The sequence below is a fragment of the Schistocerca nitens genome, chromosome 8, assembly GCF_023898315.1.
Source record: "Schistocerca nitens isolate TAMUIC-IGC-003100 chromosome 8, iqSchNite1.1, whole genome shotgun sequence".
Classification (NCBI taxonomy): domain Eukaryota; kingdom Metazoa; phylum Arthropoda; class Insecta; order Orthoptera; family Acrididae; genus Schistocerca; species Schistocerca nitens.
This window is the reverse complement of record NC_064621.1, coordinates 442,662,261-442,685,525: the sequence shown is the minus strand read 5'-3', so window position 1 is coordinate 442,685,525 and position 23,265 is coordinate 442,662,261. Positions and strand designations below refer to the sequence as shown.

At 37.3% G+C, this 23,265-nt stretch overlaps 1 protein-coding gene across 3 annotated transcripts in view; it reads right to left on the bottom strand.

The window, feature by feature from the left end:
• The window catches only part of LOC126198446 (DENN domain-containing protein Crag), a 345,330-nt gene that overhangs the window by 160,920 nt on the left and 161,145 nt on the right, over window positions 1–23,265 (bottom strand). For all 3 annotated transcript variants that reach the window (XM_049934770.1, XM_049934769.1, XM_049934771.1), the window contains 4 exons: window positions 16,029–16,169; window positions 10,547–10,787; window positions 3,421–3,564; window positions 2,447–3,340 (listed from right to left, as the gene is read on the bottom strand). In XM_049934770.1, the coding sequence (XP_049790727.1) occupies window positions 2,447–3,340; window positions 3,421–3,564; window positions 10,547–10,787; window positions 16,029–16,169 (1,420 nt within the window). The remainder of the gene's footprint in view (window positions 1–2,446; window positions 3,341–3,420; window positions 3,565–10,546; window positions 10,788–16,028; window positions 16,170–23,265) is intronic.

Genomic DNA, 23,265 nt, shown 5'->3' with positions numbered 1-23,265 from the left:
GAAGGATTTTAGTTTCTCAACAAGTGGGCAGTACAGGCATGGAAATGTTGGTAGATTTCATCAATAATGATCTGTATATCAACTAGTGTGCAATCTGTGCCAGTTTGGACAATGCCGTGTACAATATGAGCAGAACACCCTACACCAATCAAATTATTTTCACGCTTTCACTGCAACTTAAAATAAAATACTGTTTTAATCTTTCCATTTCTTTACTCCATATTTGCTGTGTGTGTCGTCAGCAGAAACTGTTACGACATTTCTCTTAAGAACGAACTTCTCCAACATCTGTAAGACATACGGAGTCAAATGCTCTGCACTTCCACAACCAAAGTTCACCAACTACGACACTCTCATTACAATGCCTTTATCTGGGCGGTAAAATCTAACCACTAAAGGGCTAGTTTGAAGTCTATGTGGCTGGAAGAATCTGTCATCACCGAAATAGACTTTACTGCTTTCAGTTCCTTCATTATTCGTTAGAAAATGGCACAATCACATTCATGATCACTAATTTGGTTTTCATTTGTGAGCATGAGAACTTCTTGTTGAACAATGATTTAATTAATTATCTCATTGAAGCTGTCCATGGACTTGAAACTCTGGTTGACTATGTGGTACACAAATAAAGCTTCTTGGACCAGAAGTTGCTTATCAATGTCTGAAACTACCTTCTGCAAAAACTAGTTATCAAATTTTGATCTTGAAGAGTTAACCTGGACCTCAGCTTTATGTTTGTCAGACTTCATGTGAGTTACAATGTCAATGCGCATTCCATGTCCAGTGCCACATTTTGGACCACAAAACTGCACACACAGCATTCTTCTCACTTCTTTTAATTAATGGGAATTCTTGCAGTGCCTTACTGTTTAGTTTACACTTGCATTTTCCCATAATTAACATAAGCAATATTTAGATAATCAGAATCCCTGCTGCAAGCACTGGAAACACTAAACTACTGTACACAGTACAACACACCGAAGTTAGAACACATGATCACAATAACATCAATTTTCTGAATCAATCAATGTATTATATTAACTTGACAACTAAAACAGTTCGGTTTTTTCATGCAAATGACACACAATGTTAGTGTTCAGAAACTTCAGATAAACCATTGTATCAGGATAGGCAATAAGTGTAAAAAGGGAAAAAGTCACACTAAGAGGGAAATGCAGGACATTTCACTGTTCCCAAAGAGGGTTTGGGGACTCCGGGACATTTAATTAAAAACTAGGACTGTCCTGGAAACACTGAGACAAATGGGAACCCCAGGCTTGCCCCACACATTTTCCCAAATTCTTCACCCCCACCTTCTACACATGTGTCTGCTTGGGCAACCATTCATTAACAGGCAATGTTGGAGACAGAGAGAGAGAGAGAGAGAGAGAGAGAGAGAGAGAGAGAGAGAGAGAGAGAGAGTGTGTTAGGGGGCAGGAGGAACGGTGGGCAGTGGGGTGAGGGATCACACACGCACGCGTATGTGTACTCTAACTCAAAAAAGCATTCATCCCAAAGCTAGCAAAGATCTCATTATTAACATTACTATAAACTGCACTTACTTAAATGCACTGATTAAACAGAAATTCAACAATTTCTGTCACTTTTTCTGAAATTTGTTCACATGAAACAAAGTATCTTAGAATATTTTAGGTTTTTGAAGCCGGCCATGTAGTTTACTTTTTGCTGCTGTTTCAAAGTGTGCATGCTTTGCAAGAAGTAATAAAATGGCAGTGTAAGTAGGCCATTGCAATGCTATACAATTAGTCTTGTGGTTGATATAACTTAAATTTTTGCTATATCGCAGAGTGAATGACACAGTGGAGCCACGTATGCACACAAGCACTTCACTTCATGCATGCATCCACACATGCCACACATCCTAACACACACACACACACACACACACACACACACACACACACACACACCACTTAGCTATATGCAGCAACATGGTAAAGTTGAGTGTGTTGATGTGCAAGCCAATATACATATAAGCAAATTTCTGGTTGAACATTTACTGTAAAACTGTTTTTGGATTTTTCTCTGCAGATAAATGAAGTCCAAATTCATTCATGGAAATGAAGCAGTGGACTTTAATGCTTTAAAGTCACATTAATCAGTCATTTTACCCCAGATGTAAAGAATATCTTTTACTTTGTTAGGAGTTTATTTTTGTTTACTAGCAAATACGAAAACTAACAGACATCACTATTTTATGAAGCAGGATGTAGTGCAAAAAAGATTAATGAGCGAACTTTGATTGGAAAAATGTCCTGATATACTATTTAACTGTCCAAAGATTTGTATAATATTACTGTCAAAGTAGAGAATGTTTTTTTTAATTTTTTCATTTAAATTGTATCAAAAACTACCTGAACTTTGATGCCTTGCAGTGCAATCTGCCCAGTTTCTTGATGTCAATAATTATATAAATGAAACTCACCTGAATGGTAACTTGAAGCTTGAACCAAGGCTGCTTATACTTGAAGTTACCCCACCAGATGTAACCGGAACATCAACAGGCATTGTCGATGATCGTTGCATCGACTTTCCTTGCACAGAGTGAGCTTCTCCCTCTCCTTCTTCTAATTCATCCTCATCTCCAACTTGAGAACTTTCTTGAGTAAAAGTTGCACTACGAGACACACCCTGAGTTCGTCCCCGACCACCAAAAAGCACCGGGCCTCTCTCACTATCTGACAACTCTAACACAACTGTTGCAGCGTTTGAATTATACTGGGATGCACTGGGATGATCTTGAATGTTAGGTGGTTCTGGTGACTCTGTGTCTTGGGGTATGTCATCTTCCATATGTAGAGCCCCAAGGGGGTCATTCTCCGTAACAGGTGTCCTTACGGGTGAGGTCTTCTGGGAGTGAGAAGCAGAATTCTTACTAGGAGAATCTAGTGGTCCATTTACATGTTTTGGGTCACACTGAAAATTCTCACTTTCCTCCTGTGTCTGACGCGTATCACTTGCAGTAGTTGCAGAGTGCAAAACTTGGGGAGTTTTATTTACCATAAAGGAGGACGAATTCTTAATATTCTTATTCTTCACATTATTATGATAATCAAGAAGAGAATCAGTGCTGCTTTTCTTAAGACTGCTGTCACTGTCTAGCTTCTTCATACCTACACGATCCCACATTTCATTTCCTACCCGACTAACTTTTGAACCCCAGGCAGACATTAGTTTACCAAAGTGTTTGGGTGTGTTACTGCCAACAGAGTCCAAATCATCAGTACTGCCAGCTGAACTTCGCTCTTCCAGATGTTCTGACGATGATTCCCGGCTTTGACGCCGTAATGTTAGGCTGTTTCTACGACCAAACAGAGCCCTGCCAAAATGTACAACACGAAAATTAAAAGAAAATACTGCATGGAGAAAAAGACTACTATAATGGTTGATGTAATTTACCTGCTTGGAATGACTTTAGAACTTGGAGATTTTGTAGTTCTGGGAAGTTCTGGAATTGAAGGCACATTATTGGTGTTGTTATGAAGTTCTGCCTGAAGACCAAGTTTGTCCAAAATTTGAGCATCATTAGCAAAACTCTCTGACCTGATCAGAAAAAAGGTAGAGAATAATTTGAAAACTCTAATTACAAAAAGCTACTTCTTAATGTCTATTGTGATCAGTACTCTACACTGACAAGCACAATAATGTAACTGGACAATAAAATATGCAATGTGTGTCCATAACTGTAATGTAATATCATTTGTCAAATAGTAAAATTACAAGGAGACAGGATGGCTGACCAGTATTTAATCTTTAGGAAGCACAGTTTTCCAACACCTGAGAGTGATGCATTTAAAAGTGGAAAAAAACTATACCTGGGTTTTTGAACTGATAATTTCTTCCTCAGGAAGGAGAGAGGGATGGGTCAGGGATGGTTAGAAAGGAGGGACAGGTCATCTGACCAACAAACTGAGATAAAAACATTTATTGTGAGGACAAGGGAAGGCGGCATCAGAGAGAGTAAAAGATTAAAGACAGTATATTCGTAAGCATTGTGCCAGCTTCAGTACAGAGATGAATTAATCCATCTTTATGTCTTACTCTGATTGTCTATCATCCCTTGACTGAAGCCGACCCAGTCTTTATCAAGTGTTTTCAGTCAGTCTCTTTCAATGTCTCTACTTTCATCTTTGTCTCTCCTGTCCTCACAAAAGGAGGGTTCCTCTAAACACGGAGGCTGAGCTAACGGTACCACAGGATGGTGTAGTTTTTTCTACTTTTACATGTGTTCTTGGAACTGCAGCTCAAAGTGAGTACTGCCTGGGCAACCACATATATCCTTTAATTACTCTATATTGTGTTACAGATAATCATGAAAATGTCGTACTACACACTTCAGGCAAAAAGTTTAATCTGTTCTGTATCTAGTAAGCAGTACTTACAAAATTTGGGTTTTGGGAAACAGGTATCGACAAAAATGTAATACGACTCCTTCCTGTGGTCACCTAGACAAATTTCAGAACTTGCACACAGACTTCAGCCTGTCGTAATTTATTCATTTGGGCTAACACACAGACAGCTTACAGCATGGTACTTCAGAGTCCTTAAACACGAAGTTAAGCCTAATACCTCTTACCCTGGAGTGCAGCGTGTATTCCAATGCGTTCACTGCTTCATTTCATTACACTATGGCACCACTATCAAGATACAGCAACACATGATGAACAGATTACGCATTAAAGCCAATAACACTGTTTTTATTACATTCATGAATAATCATAACAAATTAATAGAATTTTTAAAATTAAGTAGTAGTAAAGTATATCAGAACATAGAAAATAGCTCACGAACAGTACTGAAAGGATAACATTTTTTATACTTATTTAAAGTAAAGGACAGAAGTTTAAGCATACAGATCTCTAAAATAAATTTATAGAGTTGAAAATCAGCAATCACCTGGGTGCAAGGTGCTCACAAGTTTCGAAATAAGCTATGTAACAGAAGATGAAATGGAATGAGACATATTCAAATAAAGCACAAAATGCGTTAAAGCTTTAACAGGGTCCTAGTTGGTGTACTTAATAGTCTTATTATATATATCACTTACAACTGAAAGTCTTTCATGTGTTATGACAACATTAGTGCAAAGGAAACCTGCTGTTCCTGAATTAAGGCTCTGTTAAACAGTCAGCTGCCCACATGGCAGAAGGAACTGCTGCCTGTCATGGTCAGTGATGAATAGACAATGAGCAGGGTTCAGTATTCAAGTAGTTAAATAGTGCTTCCTCTGAGTATATTTGTAGCCATGCAGCTCAAACACTGAAAGTACTTTGTTGTGTCAAAATGTCAATGTCACAATTTGCACATAAGACTAAGATCAAATGAAAGAAGTCGGCACTAAGGAATGAAGTGTCAATTAGCAGTAATTTTAACATCTATAAATAATAATAATAATAATAATAATAATAATAATGTTTGTAGTGGGTGGTTGTGGTGCTGTCACTATCAGTTGAGAAAATCTGCTCTCATACAAGTATACACATATGCATGGAGATACCATAATTAAATAAAATGATTAAATTGATGTACAGCTTATGCCTTGTTGAATTGCGAGCAAGTTGCCAAATCTGAAACACATTAAAACAGTAATCTTATCTATTTATAGAAGATTTTAAGTAACAAAGAATATACAGGAAAGGGCAATCCTTAGACTTTGTTTTATCCAATGTTGTGGTAATCAGACGTGAGCTTCACTAGTGTGTAGTCTGTTGATACTTGCATTCTGAGGTTTGTTGTTTGTTGTTATCTGACACAATGAATAGAAAGTACACATTTGTTTCGCAAATATGGTGGAAACATGACTCTAATTAAAGTGATGTTTTGTTTGCAGAGCATTTTCCAGACATCCAGGCCCCATTAAAATTAAAGATTTGAAAAGACTGAGTTGGTAGTGAGATTTGATATTCAGGTAGGCCAAAGTCTGTTACTGCAGAAGAGAATATTAACTGTTGCACTTTGTTTATGCAATCACCTAATTAAATCTCAAAGACAAGCATCCAAGGAGAATGGAATAGCAAGAACAAACCTACAAAGTATTCAGAAAAAGCAAAAATTAATATCACACTGACTTCCAGGGCTAAATGTAGGTGATCTAGACAGGCACATGGAATTCTGCTATTCGTACACAATCAGGCAAGAAGTAGATACCAAGTTTTACAAAAAAAACATTCTTTTGAAGTGGGTAGTTTAAGTCAAATGGCAGAGTGAACAGACAAAAGTGTATCTACTAGGATTCTACAATGGAGACAGAGTTAAACTCTCTTGGCATAAGTTTATGGGTAGGGATTTTCAGTGATAGATTACTCAAGCCTTATATTTTTAAATGGACTGACAATTCTGTAAATTACCTAGTTATGATTCAAGATATGTTGGTAGAACTGGAAACTAGTCAACTTTTAAAAGCCTTCAATACCCTCATATACCACAGTCTGGTTATAGTCTCGAATATACTAAAAGATGAGGTTTATTCTGCGAATATTTGTGATATTTAGCATTTGCAGGAATGAATCCAATCAAAATTTGAAAACCTACAGTTTTGGAAGCTTTGTGACAAAATTTATAAACCAATGCTGAAAACGAAAAAGTGGAATGTTTGCTTAGCACAGCATGGAAACTACTTTGTATCTTTTGTAGGTTCACTGAACTCTTCATGTATTTCTGTGCAGATAATAAATTTTTGTTTTCATTTGGTTAGTATTACTGCAGCAAACACATTTTTGATGACTGGCTTATGACCCACCCTGTACAAAATACACAATATTGAACTGGCTGAAACAGAGGGCACGTTCTTTGTAAAATTGCACGTTGACAGTTGATGGAAAGAAGAAGAAGAAGAAGAAGAAGAAGAAGAAGAAGAAGAAGAAACATAATTACTCCCTTTCAGTACACTGAAAACTATAGCACTGCAGAATGGCAATTTCTCCTGCTACAGTAAAAGCCTATGAGACAGTATTATTAAACATAACTATTTCCAGGCACTTATTCTGAGGAATTCTTGTTATGTAATGTCATAATTTCTCACTGTATCTACAACAAGCCATTTTCGGTACTATGTGTGTGGCTTTGTTTCATTATTATCCATTATACATACCCACATACCCTGGTACAAAGAAAATTCTTTTTCAGCAGATATAAATATAATCTTTCTCAAACCGGATTTTCTTTCAATAAGCAAAACAGAAGATCAGAGGAAATAGTTCTCACAATAGATTAGTTATTTTGTCCCCCCCCCCCCCCCCCGATTTGTTTGTATGCGTGCTCTTTTAAGGAAGAATAGTTTTCTGTGTGTATGAAACTGACCAAGAAGAACAGGAAGATTATGGTCTATCGGACCATACATGTGGGAAATGATACTGTACTGGAAACATATACTGTTAGTGACTAACAGGGTGTAAGGTTGACATATTTTAGTTGGCATCTTAGTACAAAGGTGAAACTTTGCTCGCAAAGCACGGTGCTCAATCAAAGCAGAGAAATACTACTACTTTTTGTTGTTTTATGTAGCAAGGGCCCTCTGGGATCTAGGAAGCATTCAGATTCTTATTTTGTTTTTATACAACGACTATCTTCAGCATTTGAAATTCTTAGAGCACTTGACTTATTTTTGTAGAGAAGACTTTTTGGCCTCTTTCAACAATTTCATGCCACACCCCTTGGTATTGATTAGTAGTTAAATATCTTTCCGTGAGTTATGCTCATTAATAAACAGGTATCCTTTTACTTTCTGTGTATTAAGCTTTCAACACATAAGTTTTGGTATTCATTGTAAATATCTCAGTTTCAATACTGACTACCATACAAATAAAGAATGTGCTTCACTTTCTCTTTTAACCATTTGCACAAATAGAACTACAGGCTCTTGATGAAAATAACAAAGAAATGTATCATTCTTCACACAATACTATCCTAGTATTCTTCTAGTATGCTTCTCAAGTGCATATACCTGAAGATCTACGATGACTCATAACTAGCTTCAAGAGCATATATGGGCTATTTTGTCAGACTAAAAATACCGAAAAGCATGCTCAGTCTGCTATGAAATCACTCTGATAGGGTATGATGATATGATCTCCAACACATATTCAAAACACGAGATCTGTTCAAAAAATTCCAAGAACATTCATAATTTCGTGCCAATGGTGTGTTGGAGCAAAATGCAGTTGAGATCACTGCACACACCTGTGTTTAATGTGTAACTGCCGGAAGTTTTGTTGTTGTAAGTCTTTTAGTTATTGCTCAGTGTCATATTGAGTAGAACGCTGTGTTTCGCAGTTTGTGCGCAGTTTGCGGATTTCGAGGTGGCAGAGTTAGAGAAGCAATGCGTCTGCATTAAATTTTACATGGAACTAAAGAAAACCTTTACAGACACACACCAAATGATGCAGGAAGCCTATGGTGATGAGTGCTTAAGCTGGACTCAGTGTTTGAATGGATCACAAAGTTTAAGAATGGGCGGATGGAAGCTAAAGATGACCCTCTATGTCTACCAATGACACACGCCATGAATGTCAACAAAATTGTGCATGCCAATTGAAGACAGACTGTGTGAGAGATTGCAGAAGAATGTAGAATTTCAGTTGAATCATGTCATGAAATCCTGACACAGCATTGTGTTGCCGCCGAGTTCGTACCACAGCTCATGAGTCGAGACCGGAAAGATGTTTGCCTCACAATCTGTGATGAGCTTTAGAATTGTTTTAATGAAAATGAGATGTTCCTTACCAGAATCATACCTAGTGACGAGGCGTGGGTCTACAGTCATGATCTTGAGGCCAAGGTTCAGTCTTCACCATGGATCGGGAAAGGTTCTCTAAGACCAAAACAAGCTCAACACATCATGTCAAATGCCAAAGCAATGCTGACAGTTTTCTTTGACTTTGAAGGATTAGTTCATGAATTCGTGCCACAGGGACAGTGTGTTAATCGCTGGTACTATTGGGACGTGCTCCGACACCTGCAAGAAAATGTGAGAAGGAAATGGCCAGAAATATGGCAAGGCAATTCATAGCTCTTGCATCACGATAAGGCACTTGGACATTCATCATTGTGGGTGTGTGACTGCACAAAAAACAAAATCACTGTGCTGCCTCATCCTCCGTACCATCCAGACCTGCTCTTGTGGACTTCTTTTATTTCCGAAGTTGAAAACCCCATTGAAAGGATGAAAATTTGCAACGATAGATGAGATACAAGAAAATTCGCAGACAGCATTTCGAGCGATCTAGCAGGAGACATACCAAGACTGCTTCTGGAAGTGGAAATGGTATTCGGAGGGAGGGAGGGAGGGAGAGAGGGAGGGAGGGGTGGTGTATTAATTGTGGAGGAGAGTACTGCGAAGGATAGCATTCACAATAAGTAAAAGGTAAGCACAGAAAAATTTTGTGGATAATGTTTCAGAATTTTTTGAACAAAACTCCTCGGTCACTTTGCCTACTAACGAAACACACTCTCTGAATGTTTCACTAACAAGAAAGACATGCAAAACAGAATTCCATTTACCCATCCAGTCGTCACACATCTCGCCAACCTGACAATGGTTGTCCCGCCTCTGCTATATGGCTATGAAATCTCGAAACTTTACTACTACGAAGGCAAGAATTCAGAACACTTTAAACAGAAGTTATTTTTCTGTACAGCAAATATCTAATGGGACCACTATGTAATGAGTGCTACACATTTATTGCACATCATAACTCCACCTCGCAAACTCTGCAACACTGCCATCATCAGACAATGTTTCTCCTCAACACACCTGGATATAAAATCAATAGCTTCATTATCACCACTGCTGCAAAACTTAACTTCCTACATAATCATAAAACTGTCAAACAGGATGCATAATACCATTTGGAAAAGATTATTCTTCCTCCAGCATCAGTACTTCACAATTTTACAAATGGGAACTTGATCTGCAACATGCACTTGTCCCCATAACAGTTCTGACCCTACAGTATGCTAATTAGTTACTTCAAATATTGCCAGAAAATGGAAAGTCCTTTGACAGTAGGGCATTATTGCCTGGAGACAGTGGTCATGTGTGTGTCTGTGTGAGCTGTGTGAATGCGGGTGAGTTTTCTACTTCTGAAAAAGGGTTTTGTCTACAAGCTGAAATATTTTTAGCATTCTTGTTCACTGTGTGCCTTCTCTGTGTGGTGAGTAGCAGTCTATCCTTTCCATATGGTTGGTATTCCAAATTTTGTCTCAGATTTGTTGCTCTCTCATCCATTCCTAAATTGTAAGGTTCTCAAGTGTCGTACTATAATAATTTCTCTATTGATTTCACTCTTAGGCAATTTCTGTTATGTTTCCCTCGACTGACTATGCTGAGTAACTGTACTGTTTTATGTTGAATTCATACTGTTTCTTGTGACGATCGTCAGTGTTGTACTGAAAGAAGGTTTCTTGGTTTCAAATAGTAATGTTTCTGCGTGATTTTCTGGCCAGCTCTGGTGTCAACTGATAAGAAGAACTGTTTCTTATGTATACTTCTAACATATTAATGCAATGAGCAATGTATCAACAATACCTGCTAAGAAGCTTCCAAGCCTCAGTCTCAGAAGCTCGGTTTGGCTTTGGGCTGGCAGGCTGACCGTGATGTCGCAGATTGAAGACAAACTCAGAACAACTACCACTCCGAGCACGTCTCCTCTGTGATCCTACTGTAGGGGAGTCACCTCCAAAAGCTGAGTCAAAAACGTCCGTCTCCTCTTCTGACAAAGATGGTCCATTGTACAAACCAGTCATCAGTAGACCAGCACTGCTTTCAACTGTGTAAAACAATGTATGTATTTTAGCATAAAAAGTATTTTTTAACTGTCATTTCTTTCAATAGAGCACACATTTATCTGCTTCCACATTCTAGCATCCCAAATTTCAACCAATTAACCTCAGTTGTATTAAATGTTCTCAGCACATTTGCAGCATTACTTCTTTATAGGGTGATAGGTTGGTCTTGATTTTGCAAATTGTAGAAAGTTACACAATCAAAGACAATGAAGAGAATTAACCCAATAAGCCTACCAAAAACATTTAATACAACAGTTTCATTATGAAAGCATTTGTGTTTATTCTAAACTTAAGTTCTAGGATTTTGAATTACAATTATGACACAGTTGCGTGTGTTATTTACTATACCTACGGGAGTTAATGATAACACACAACTAATGCCTGTGGGAATTTGCTTAGCTACAGAGCGCTCCGCAACATAACCCAACATCAAGCAACACACCCCTCACAATAAACTGCCATTAATAAAACAGAGATACAACTAGCTGCTTCACTTCACGAAGTCCAATTTTGCTGTAAATATACAGGGGATAGGCAGAATAACGTGAACAGTGGTAGTAATGGGGTGGTTGTGTTTGACGGTCAACAATGCAGGTATGGCACGTGTCATGCTGGACTGTGCATGTTCAGTACCAGTTGCACATTAGTAGAGGTTATTTATGAGTACAGCACATTTCGTATTTGCATTCAGAGCCCGAGGTTGACGTGAAATGAAAAGATCAAACAGAGTTCCAAAGAGGGCAGAATGTGGAGGCTCGATTAGCTGGAGCATAAGTAACCAAGACAGCCAACTTACTGAATGTTTCAAGAGCAACTGTTTGAACAGCATGACAGCCTACACAAAACATGGAAGGACATCATTGTGTGAATTTAATAGTGGGCACAAATCAAAACTAAATGACAGAGACTGCCATACGCTAACATGAATTGTGTCAAAACAACACAAAACTACAGTGGTTAAAGTGACTGCAGAGTGAGCTGCTATGCTGAAACTATCAGTGATGACAACCAACACAATGAAGTGTAAAACAGGGTGTCAGGAGCATAAATCCTGGACAGGTGATCAGAAGAAACATGTCATACAGTCCAATGAGTCAATGTTTTCGTTATTTCCAACTCTGGGCCAGGTTTACGCCTGGAGAACGCCAAAAGAAGCCTGCAATCCTGATTGCTTGATTCCAACAGTTAAGTGTGGAGGTGGAAGTGTGATGGTGGGGCAGCCATATCATGGCATTCTGCTGGTCCCATCATTACTCTCAAAGGCCATGTTACATCCAATGATTATGTGAACATTTTGGGTCATCAGGTGCATCCCATGTTTCAAATGTTATTCCCCAACAATGCCATATTTCAGGACGATAATGCAACAATTCACACAGCCAGGAGAGTACAATCATGGTATGAGGAGCATGCAACTGAACTGCAGCATCTTCCCTGGCCAACACAGTCCCCAGACTTGAACATTATCGAGCCCTTTCGGGTGGTACTGAAGCGCAGACTCTGGAGCTGATTTCATCCTTCCTCTTCACTACAGGAGTTAGAAGAGGTTCTGATCAAAGAGTGACACAACATTCCACTGAGGACTATACAATCATTATATGCCAGTATTCCAAGAAGAGTCGCAGCTGTATTATGGGCAAATGGAGGTCCAACCCCTTATTATTAATAAATGATTCCAAAATAAGTAAAGGTGTTCACATTATTTTGGCCATTCCCTGTATCTTTGCCTTATGGGTCATTTTTGACACACTACACATTGCCAGGATTTTGTTTGTGACACACTCTGGAAGATTGCATGTAGAGTCTTTGATGTTTTTTGATAATACATCTGATTGTATCCCAACATGCTTAATATCAGTGACTGAACTGGCTCATTCATGGCATAGCATTTGGAATTCAGTACATTCTTTATTTGTGTTTTGTATACTCAAACGGTGTGAGTATCCAATAAACAGTAGTTCACAGTTATTATGTGGTATGTCTGAAAAATGAAATGTGTGTCTTCTTTGTGGTTATTACCAGTTCCATTTTCTTGAAAACAGTTTTATTATAAAATAGTCTCCAGTGTTCATTTACTTGGTATTATTTGTTTATGCACATTCTGATTATTCAACTTTCTAACTTGAGTATTCTATTTATTTTTGCAGTGTTTCACTTACGTATGTTATTTTTGGTAGTCAAACATTTTTAGAAGTGTAAGTTAGGTTCAACGCCACAAAAGATCCTGGATCAACAGATTAACCATATCAAAGGCATTTCACAACCGATACAGACCCCTCGTCATAATTTTTTCCCACCCCTGCTTCTATCCCACATGTTCATCTTATGTTTTCTTATAACAGAGCCTTTTTCAAGTCTCATTTACTTTATGATGCTACTTCATTGATGCAACAAAAAAGTTAATTATGCCTGCAGTGGGCATGGGATCATCGAGCTGGGACCTCGAATCAGTACTAAAGTGTTTCTTGTTTATATGAATAACATTATTATTACATCACAATAATAGTTGTGTCTACACCATCATCCAGGTGAACAGCTGCTCGAAACAAGCAGCATGCTGTGGATGCAGGCCAATGGGGACAGAGGTATGCTGGAGGGGGGCACTCATTCGTCTGAACTTCCATGGGACCTGTGATAATAATCAAATGTGGCGTCATGACAGCTGTGGACCAGGTGAACATTATTGGACACCCTCTGACAGTGATGGCACCTTCTAGTAGAACCAGTAAACCTCCAGGGCATGATTCTTTAAAAGGGGCGAACACCTATGTATGAGACCGGTTTGATAGATAAGATTTTGTAAACAGCTCGTCTTACTTCTCGGCATAGACTCCATTGAGGGATACACACTTTGTCCATGTATCCTCCAACTTTTTCATCCCATTGGAAAAATAGGTTCTGTCAAACTCTGTAAAACACTCATTGACTGCAACTATCACTTTCTCATTTGATGTAAATTTCTTCCCAGTGAGTCAAAGTCTCCGGTTAGGGAACAAGAAGACGTCACTTGGGGCTAATTCAGGTTACAGTGGACGAGGAACCAATTCAAAGCCCATTCGTGCACTTTCACCATTTTTATTGCTGATGTGTGGGATTGTGCGTTATCATGGTGAAAGAGAACTTTTCTGGGTGCCATCCTTGGTCTTTTTTCACCCAACACAAATTTCAAATGATCCAGTACTGAAGTATAATAGGTCCAGTTATGGATCTGCCTTTTTAAAGTAATCGATGAGGATTATTCCTTGGGGATCCCAAAAAGAGTACAGCCATCACCTTACTAGCTGACAGAATGGTCTTTGCCTTCTTTGGTGCACTTTCACCCACCTTTGTCCATTGTTTTGACTGTCATTTTGAATCTGGTGGGCAATGATAGATCCAGGTCTCATCAGCAGTCACAAATCTGTGCAAAAAGTCTTGCTGATTGCAATTTAACATTGCCAGACACCATAATGAAATGTTGTTTCGGATATGCTTTTAGTTGGCCTTGAGCAATTGTGGCACCCACCTCGCATACAGCTTCTTCATACCCAATTCTCCATGCAGCATATTATGTACTGCTCAGTTGAGATGCCTACAGTCTCAGCAATACCATGAACTTTCATTCAGCGATCTTCTACTACCATACCATGGCTTTTGTCAATGGTTTCCTTCGTGATGACGTCAACTCAAGGGCCGGAGTGCTCTTCGTCTTCAGTGCTTGTCCGACCAAGTTTAAACTCATTAATCCAAAAGTAAATGGTCTTCAATGATGGTGCAGAGCCCGCATGAAATTCGTCATAGCCTGTTTTGATTTGTGTGGCAGCCCAACCCTTCAAATGAAAATGTTTAATAACAGCACGAAACTCTGTTTTCTCCATTGTCAATCACAGTTGACAATTCATCAATTCAGACAGCTATCAACAATGAACTGTACATTGTATATTGTCAGAATTCTTCATAAATCCTTGGAATAATCAAGCTTACCAACTATGAAGATGCATCAAAAATGTTCTGTTCTTTAATGGAAATTTACCGACTTATCAAAACTATCTTGTGTAAAATATTTTACCTCCTGAACTATGTGGCATACATTCAGTGGTATACGTGGATACTGCCTGCAAAATGTGCTGTCAATAGAGTAAGTAGTAAAGAAGTAATAAATTAAAATGCCATGCCTGACACTGAAGTTCTACTGCATGAAATTTAGTGAGCAACAAGCGTTTTTTTCCTTTCATTATTTTGTGTGTGTGTGTGGGGGGGGGGGGGGGGGTATCATAGAGAAAAAGTTTGGAAAATATATGAAATTATATTTAAAGTTCGTTGTAAGTCATTAAGCGCTCTCATTCTCAAATCCTGGATGACTGTAGTCTGAGTAATTTGTAATTTGAGCACCACGAGTTACTCTACCTCAACACATATAAACAGTTTCTAGTTTTAATACTTGCCTTATTGTAATAAACCTTTAGTAATATACATGAGTGTCCATGCCACAAGGCTAGAACTATGCTACTGTGGCTTGAGAAACTGATGTTGATATCTTGGTCACCAAATTCGCCTGATGTGAACCAATGGAACACGTTTGGGAAACCACTGGGCCCCTTTCCCACACCCCCAAGCCACCAGCCCATAATTTATGGGAATCCTTTTACCTGTGCATAGATATTGATTGCCATATATCTCCAGAAACCTGTCAAAGACATACTGGATTTGTATCTCACAGAATTGCTGCTGTATCACGTTTCAAAGGTTGGCCAACAAGCTATTAAGCAGGTGTTCAACATATTTTGGCCTGTCAGTGCATTTCTGCACTTCTATATTTTTGACAAGCTAACAGTACCTTTAATTAAATACTTCCCTCAGCTTCCCCTTACCAAGTATTATTCTCATCTACTCCTATAACTTAAGTGTTATAGAGTTTATTTTCACTTGTTTCTATGATTAGGAGAAATTTTGTTTCATGTGGGTTACAAGGCATATAATAAACATTTTTAACTTTTGCAAGAATAGGGAAAATTTGTCAGTCTGACCATACTGTGCTCCATGTTTTCCTTTCTTACAATGACTTTTCTGAAATGGCAAAAAGTATATCAGATTTCACACAAGACACATTTAAAATTGCCACAATTTAAAATGTTGTATAGTGAATATACACCAATGGAAACTCAACTTTCTTGCCAATTTTCAATTACAACAACAACTTTCAATTATAGTGGCTGGTTGAAATGACACATATTATAACTTACATGGCTGTTGATGCAGGGGACGCACTGGTGTAAGCAAGGAAGTGCCTGAGGGTCTCACAATGCTGCCGTGACGTGAGCGGAAGCGGTCAAATTGTGCGAAGCCTGAGTCAGAAGGGTTTGCCTTGCTCGCACATTTAACATCTGTAAGCAATATACAAGCCACAACTTCAACAGCGTATCTTCTGAACACTTGTCTATTTATTACAATTACAAATATGTAATAAAAAAAGGGCTACAAGGAATTTATGCTTAAGCATAGTTTTATTTAGTCTTCTACTTGCTACTAGCTAAAATTATTGATGAAGTAATTTCTGTCCCCTTCACTTCCCAACTGCTCTATTCACATTCAAACTTGCATATCTGCTACGAATTCCTGATTGTATAAAATATGTAGAGTATAATAGCTACTGTTTGGTATACAACACTTTTCTTTCTCCTGCATTTACATTCCAACATCACATGACAAAAGATATGAAGGGTATTTGTTTGTTGTAGTGGTCTTCAGTCCAAAGACTGGTTTTATGCACCTCTTGATGCTACTCTGTCCTATGCAAGACTCATCTCCGAATAACTACTGGGTCATTCCATGTCAAACAGCCTAACTTTGAACATTTTCCCCACTCGATCATCATGGATTTCGACGAAATTATATGTCAACATTTGCACATGTGTCTTATGAATATTGGTAAAGTTTAACATGTGTCAAAGCAATACTGGCCAAGATGTAGTCACTTGTTGTTTGACTCTGTGCACGACTTTACACAGAGTGAGCATGAATTTCTGGTGAATTTGAGCTGTTATATTCCACGCAATATGTTGTTGAAAGAAATCAAATTTGAACACCTTGTACAACTAGACACATTTTCTTAATAATAATAATAATCCCCGTGGAGGCCCGGGAAAAGAATAGACCTCCGGTATGTTCAGCCAGTCGTAAAAGGCGACGAAAAGAACAAACCACTAATAGGTCTAACCCCCCTTTTAGTGTGATGAGTTGGTTCAGGACAGAACTAAAGAAGCCTCGGACAAGCGCCGTCATGGTCGGGGACGACGCTTGAACCCTATGCCCGCCCACAATGGTAACGACACTGCTAGCCAACTGGAAAATGATTTAAATCCAAATAGAGGTGTTTTGCAGGATATGCTTCCTACAACCACCCTAGAAGGAAAACAAAGGCAGAGGATGAGATGGTCAGATGAAGTTAATCGACACCTCATGTTCTGTTATTACCAAGCAACAAACCTAGGAACCAACACAACTGGATACAGATCACAAGTATACACAACATTTATTACCAGATACCCAGAATTAGAATTTTTAACAGAACAACGACTAGCTGATCAAATCCTTGTAATAATCAAAAATAACAGGATACCCCAGTCAGAATTAGAAAACATCAAACAACAAGTACAACAAATACTGGAACAAAATAATGTGCAAACAGAAGAAGAAGAAAATAGAGTAATGGACTCAAATATCCCAGAGCAAACAAACAAAGAACAACACACATCAATTAAACAATCAGAGGAAAACGAAATCTTGCGACAGCCACCAGAACAAGCACAAATAGAACACGAAGTGACACACATGTTAGATATAGAAGAAAAATTTCAGCTGACATATATAGAATACAAAATCACAAATACAGACATTAGACCATTCTTGCATAGACTGCCAAGTAACCCACAAGTCGAAACAACAATAAAAACTATCAACACAATCATACACAACAAAATAAATGAAAACACAACTATGGAAGAGTTACAACTACTGGTTTATATAGGAGCACTCACTACACTAAATATACACACTAGGCAGAGATCAGAACCAACCAACACACAGAAGAAACCCACAAAACCAGCATGGCAACACAGGCTACAGATCAGAATAGAAAAACTGAGAAAGGACATTGGACAGCTAACACAATTTATAAGAAATGAAATGTCAGAAAAAAAAACGAAAAATGTTAGGTAAAATCTTACAACAAGAAGTGATAGAGCAATTAGATGAAAAGAAGCAGAAATTACAAGCATTGGCCAAACGACTTAGAAGATACAAAAAAAGAGAAAATAGAAGGAAACAAAACCAAACATTCAACACAAACCAAAAGAAATTTTACCGGACAATAGATAACACACACATTAAAATAGACAATCCACCAAACATAACAGACATGGAACACTTGTAGAGCAACATATGGTCATACCCGGTACAACATAACAGGCATGCATGGTGGATACAAGCAGAAACAGACACATACAAGATGATACCACAAATGCCTGAAGTGATAATTTTGCAACATGAAGTCACCCAAGCTATTAATTCTACTCACAATTGGAAAGCCCCTGGAAAAGATAAAATAGCACATTTCTGGCTAAAGAAGTTCACCTCAACACATTCACATCTAACTAAATTATTTAACAGTTACATTGCAGACCCATACACATTCCCTGATACACTTACACACGGAATAACTTATCTGAAACCTAAAGATCAAGCAGACACACCAAACCCAGCTAAATATTGCCCCATAACATGCCCACCAACAATATACAAAATATTAACTTCAGTCATTACACAGAAATTAATGACACATACAACACAGAACAAAATTATAAATGAAGAACAAAAAGGATGTTGCAAAGGAGCACGAGGATGTAAAGAGCAACTGATAATAGATACAGAGGTGACATATCAAGCTAAAACTAAACAAAGGTCGCTACACTACGCATACATTGATTAGCAAAAAGCTTTTGATAGTGTACCCCACTCATGGTTACTACAAATATTGGAAATATACAAAGTAGATCCTAAATTGATACAGTTCCTAAACATAGTAATGAAAAATTGGAAAACCACACTTAATATCCAAACAAATTCAAATAATATCACATCACAGCCAATACAGATTAAGTGTGGAATATACCAAGGAGACTCATTAAGTCCTTTCTGGTTCTGCCTTGCTCTGAGCCCACTATCCAACATGCTAAATAATACAAATTATGGATACAATATCACTGGAACATACCCACAAAAAATCACACATTTGCTATACATGGATGATCTAAAACTTCTGGCAGCAACAAATCAACAACTCAACCAGTTACTAAAGATAACAGAAGTATTCAGCAATGATATAAATATGGCTTTTGGAACAGACAAATGTAAGAAAAATAGCATAGTCAAGGGAAAACACACTAAACAAGAAGATTACATATTGGATAACCACAGTGACTGCATAGAAGCGATGGAAAAAACAGATGCCTATAAATATCTAGGATACAGACAAAAAATAGGAATAGATAATACAAATATTAAAGAAGAACTAAAAAAAATATAGACAAAGACTAACAAAAAGACTGAAAACAGAATTGACAGCAAGAAACAAGACAAAAGCTATAAATACCTATGCTATACCAATATTGACCTACTCATTTGGAGTAGTGAAATGGAGTAACACAGACCTAGAAGCACTCAATACACTTACACGATCACAATGCCACAAATATAGAATACATCACATACATTCAGCAACAGAAAGGTTCACATTAAGCAGAAAGGAAGGAGGAAGGGGATTTATCGACATAAAAAACCTACATTATGGACAGGTAGACAATTTAAGAAAATTCTTTATAGAACGAGCAGAAATCAGCAAAATACACAAAGCAATCACTCATATAAATACATCTGCTACACCACTGCAATTTCATAACCACTTCTACAACCCTTTAGATCACATAACATCAACAGATACGAAGAAAGTAAATTGGAAAAAGAAAACACTACATGGCAAGCACCCGTATCATGTAACACAGCCACACATCGATCAAGACGCATCCAACACATGGCTAAGAAAAGGCAATATATACAGTGAGACGGAAGGATTCATGATTGCAATACAGGATCAAACAATAAACACGAGGTATTACAACAAGCATATTATTAAAGATCCCAATACCACAACAGATAAATGCAGACTTTGTAAACAACAAATAGAAACAGTAGATCACATCACAAGCGGATGTACAATACTAGCAAATACAGAATACCCCAGAAGACATGACAATGTTGCAAAAATAATTCATCAACAGCTTGCCTTACAACATAAACTTATAAAACAACACGTTCCCACATACAAGTATGCACCACAAAATGTACAGGAGAATGATGAATACAAATTATACTGGAACAGAACCATTATAACAGATAAAACAACGCCACATAACAAACCTGACATCATACTCACCAATAAAAAGAAGAAATTAACACAACTAATCGAAATATCCATAACCAATACAACAAATATACAAAAGAAAACAGGAGAAAAAATTGAAAAATACATCCAACTGGCTGAGGAAGTCAAGGACATGTGGCATCAGGATAAAGTTGACATTATACCAATTATACTATCAACTACAGGAGTCATACCACACAATATCCACCAGTACATCAACGCAATACAGCTACATCCAAACATATATATACAACTACAGAAATCCGTAATTATTGATACATGTTCAATTACCCGAAAGTTCCTAAACGCAATGTAACATATACCGTACAGTTAAAAGGAAGTCACACTTGATCAAGGTCTGAGAAAGGAACGAAATAATAATAATAATAATGAAAAGAATTTTACCAGGCATATACACTCAGAAAAATTTAGACAAAGTCATCAAAAATGTAAAAGTTTGGCTGATTACATCTCAAAGATTACAGGTATGTTGAATGTGAAACTTGGTGTGTAGTAACCTAACACCACAAGGGTCTCAAAGATAAAGCTTCATTTATGTAACACTTTGCCATACTGAATAAAATCTGTGCAAACTTGAGTATTTTGTAAGAACAAAAAAATGTGGTATTTTCAACCTGATTTTGTAAACCACTGCGTTCCATAAAACTTTTCAAACTGGGCTCATTAGGAAGACCATTGTTTTAACCACCTAAAAAGTGAATTTGATTATCCAATGCACATTAACTATGCTAGATAATTTGAATCAAAGTTGTCCACAAGAACTGCAGCATGAAAACAATGTAAATTTTGGATTCTTATATCTTATACAGTAAATGCACATTGAACATGAAAATTAATACACAACAGCTCTGTAGCACAAGGACGTGGAACACAAAATTTTATTCATCTATTTTTTAATATTCTACAAATTCATAAAAAATATGACAATTTTTATGAAAAGGTAGAAACAGTGCATATCCGGTACTTGTTTTTCAAATTCCATTTTCTATTACAATTTCAAAACCAGTCTCATCCAAAATAATGTATTTTCAGCCCCCCCCCCACAAAACAGTTGATTTAATTTCCAACATGGGTTAACAATGTTTAATAAACTGAGGCAAACTGGTTGGAAAAATCACTCTGCAAATAAAGTTTTAACTTTAGTTTCTATATCTTGTTGATTACAGACGTGATGAACATGAAACTTTGGAGACAACAACTTAGTAACATAATGTTTTCCCAGATTAAAATGTCATTCACTTACTGCTTTCTAATTTTCCACAAAATCAGTTAAAACTTGATTTTTTGTAAAAATTACAAAAATAGATCATATTCAATTTGCTTTTAGTAAATCTGTTTTATAAAACTGACTTCAAACTAACCACAGTTGGAAATCAGATGTGATTTTCCAATGTCCACTAACAAACATGGAAATGATGGCAAATGTGATGGAATGTACCACAGCAACAGGCTACACTGCGGCCACCTGCTGTCCATGTTTTGTTGCATGTGGTTTTTATTTTTACGTTGAGAAGCAATATCTCACTACATTGCATTGATCCATGGTGAAACTGTTATGAATGGCTGCAGAACATGAACCAGCAACCCCATTGCAATAGGGGTCAAGTCTGACAGCTGTGTAATACCGGCCTTAGGTGGGTTTCTTCATTCAAGTTCCCAAGCCTCCAATTTCATTTCTTAATTTAGGTTCTAAAGCCCTGCTGTGGTACAGTCTGTCTGCTTATAAAGTCACTTGATAGATACCTTATCTCCAATTCTCAAGTATGTAGAAGTGTGTCTTGTATGTGCCAAGCAAACAGTAATATCAATTTTGATTTTAAACTTCTGAACAGTGCAACATTACTGAGATCAACTGAACAAAATGATGCACTGATAAAATTTATGCATCCTCAAGGCCCAGCTCATTCATTTTATTGGCTCTAGCAACAAGATGCTTGTTGGGTAACACAGTATCAATTTCCAGAAAAAGAACAGCAGAAAATGGTTCAAAAATTTCGAATTAAATGAAAACTGCAATGTTGATAAATTTAAAATAAAAATTTATATTACTTTTTGCTTGCCACCTATATGAGATACTTCTACAGATTTGAGGATCACAGATAAGGTATTTATCAAATGGCTTTATAAGCAGAGAGGTAGCATAACAAGGCTTTGTAACTTATATTAAGAAACCAAATTAGATGCTTGGAAACCTTGATGAAGAAACCCACCTGTGACTCGTACTGGATGGCTATCAGGCATGACCCTATTGGAAAGGGGTTGCTTGGTCATGTTCTGCAGCCATTAGTGACAATGTCACCATGGAGCAATGCAATATAGAAATATATTACTCATCACTTTAAAAATAAAAACCACAAGCAACAAAACATGGACAACAGGTGGCTGCAATGTAGCATGTTTCTGCGGTCCATTTACTATGATTTGCCATCATTTTCTGCTATGTTAGCGAACAGCGGAAAATTAGACGCAATTTTCTGAATGCTTGAAAACATGCTTTGTTCAACTGTAGTTAGCTTCAGACCAGTTACATAAAATAGATTCACAGAAAGCACACTGAATGTGATCTATTTTTGTAATTTTTACAAAAATTAAGTTTTAACTGATTTTGAGAAATTTAGAAACCAGTACATGAATGACATTTTATCTGGGAAAACCTTATGTCACTAAGTTGTTGTCTGAAAAGTTTCATGTTTATCATGTCTTTAACCAACAAGATATAAGAACCCAAAGTTTTCATTTGCAGAGCGATTTGTTTTCATTTGCAGAGTGATTTGTAGGACTATTTTGCCTATATTTATGTAGCATTGTTGGCCCATGTTGGAAATTAAACCCACTGCTTTGTAGGGTTTAAAACACTTTGTTTCGGATGCGACTGGTTTTGAAGTAATAACAGAAAATGGAATATGAAAAAGAAGTATTGCATATACACTATTTTCCCCTTTTCACAAAAACTGTCATCTTTTTGATGAATTTGTAGCTTC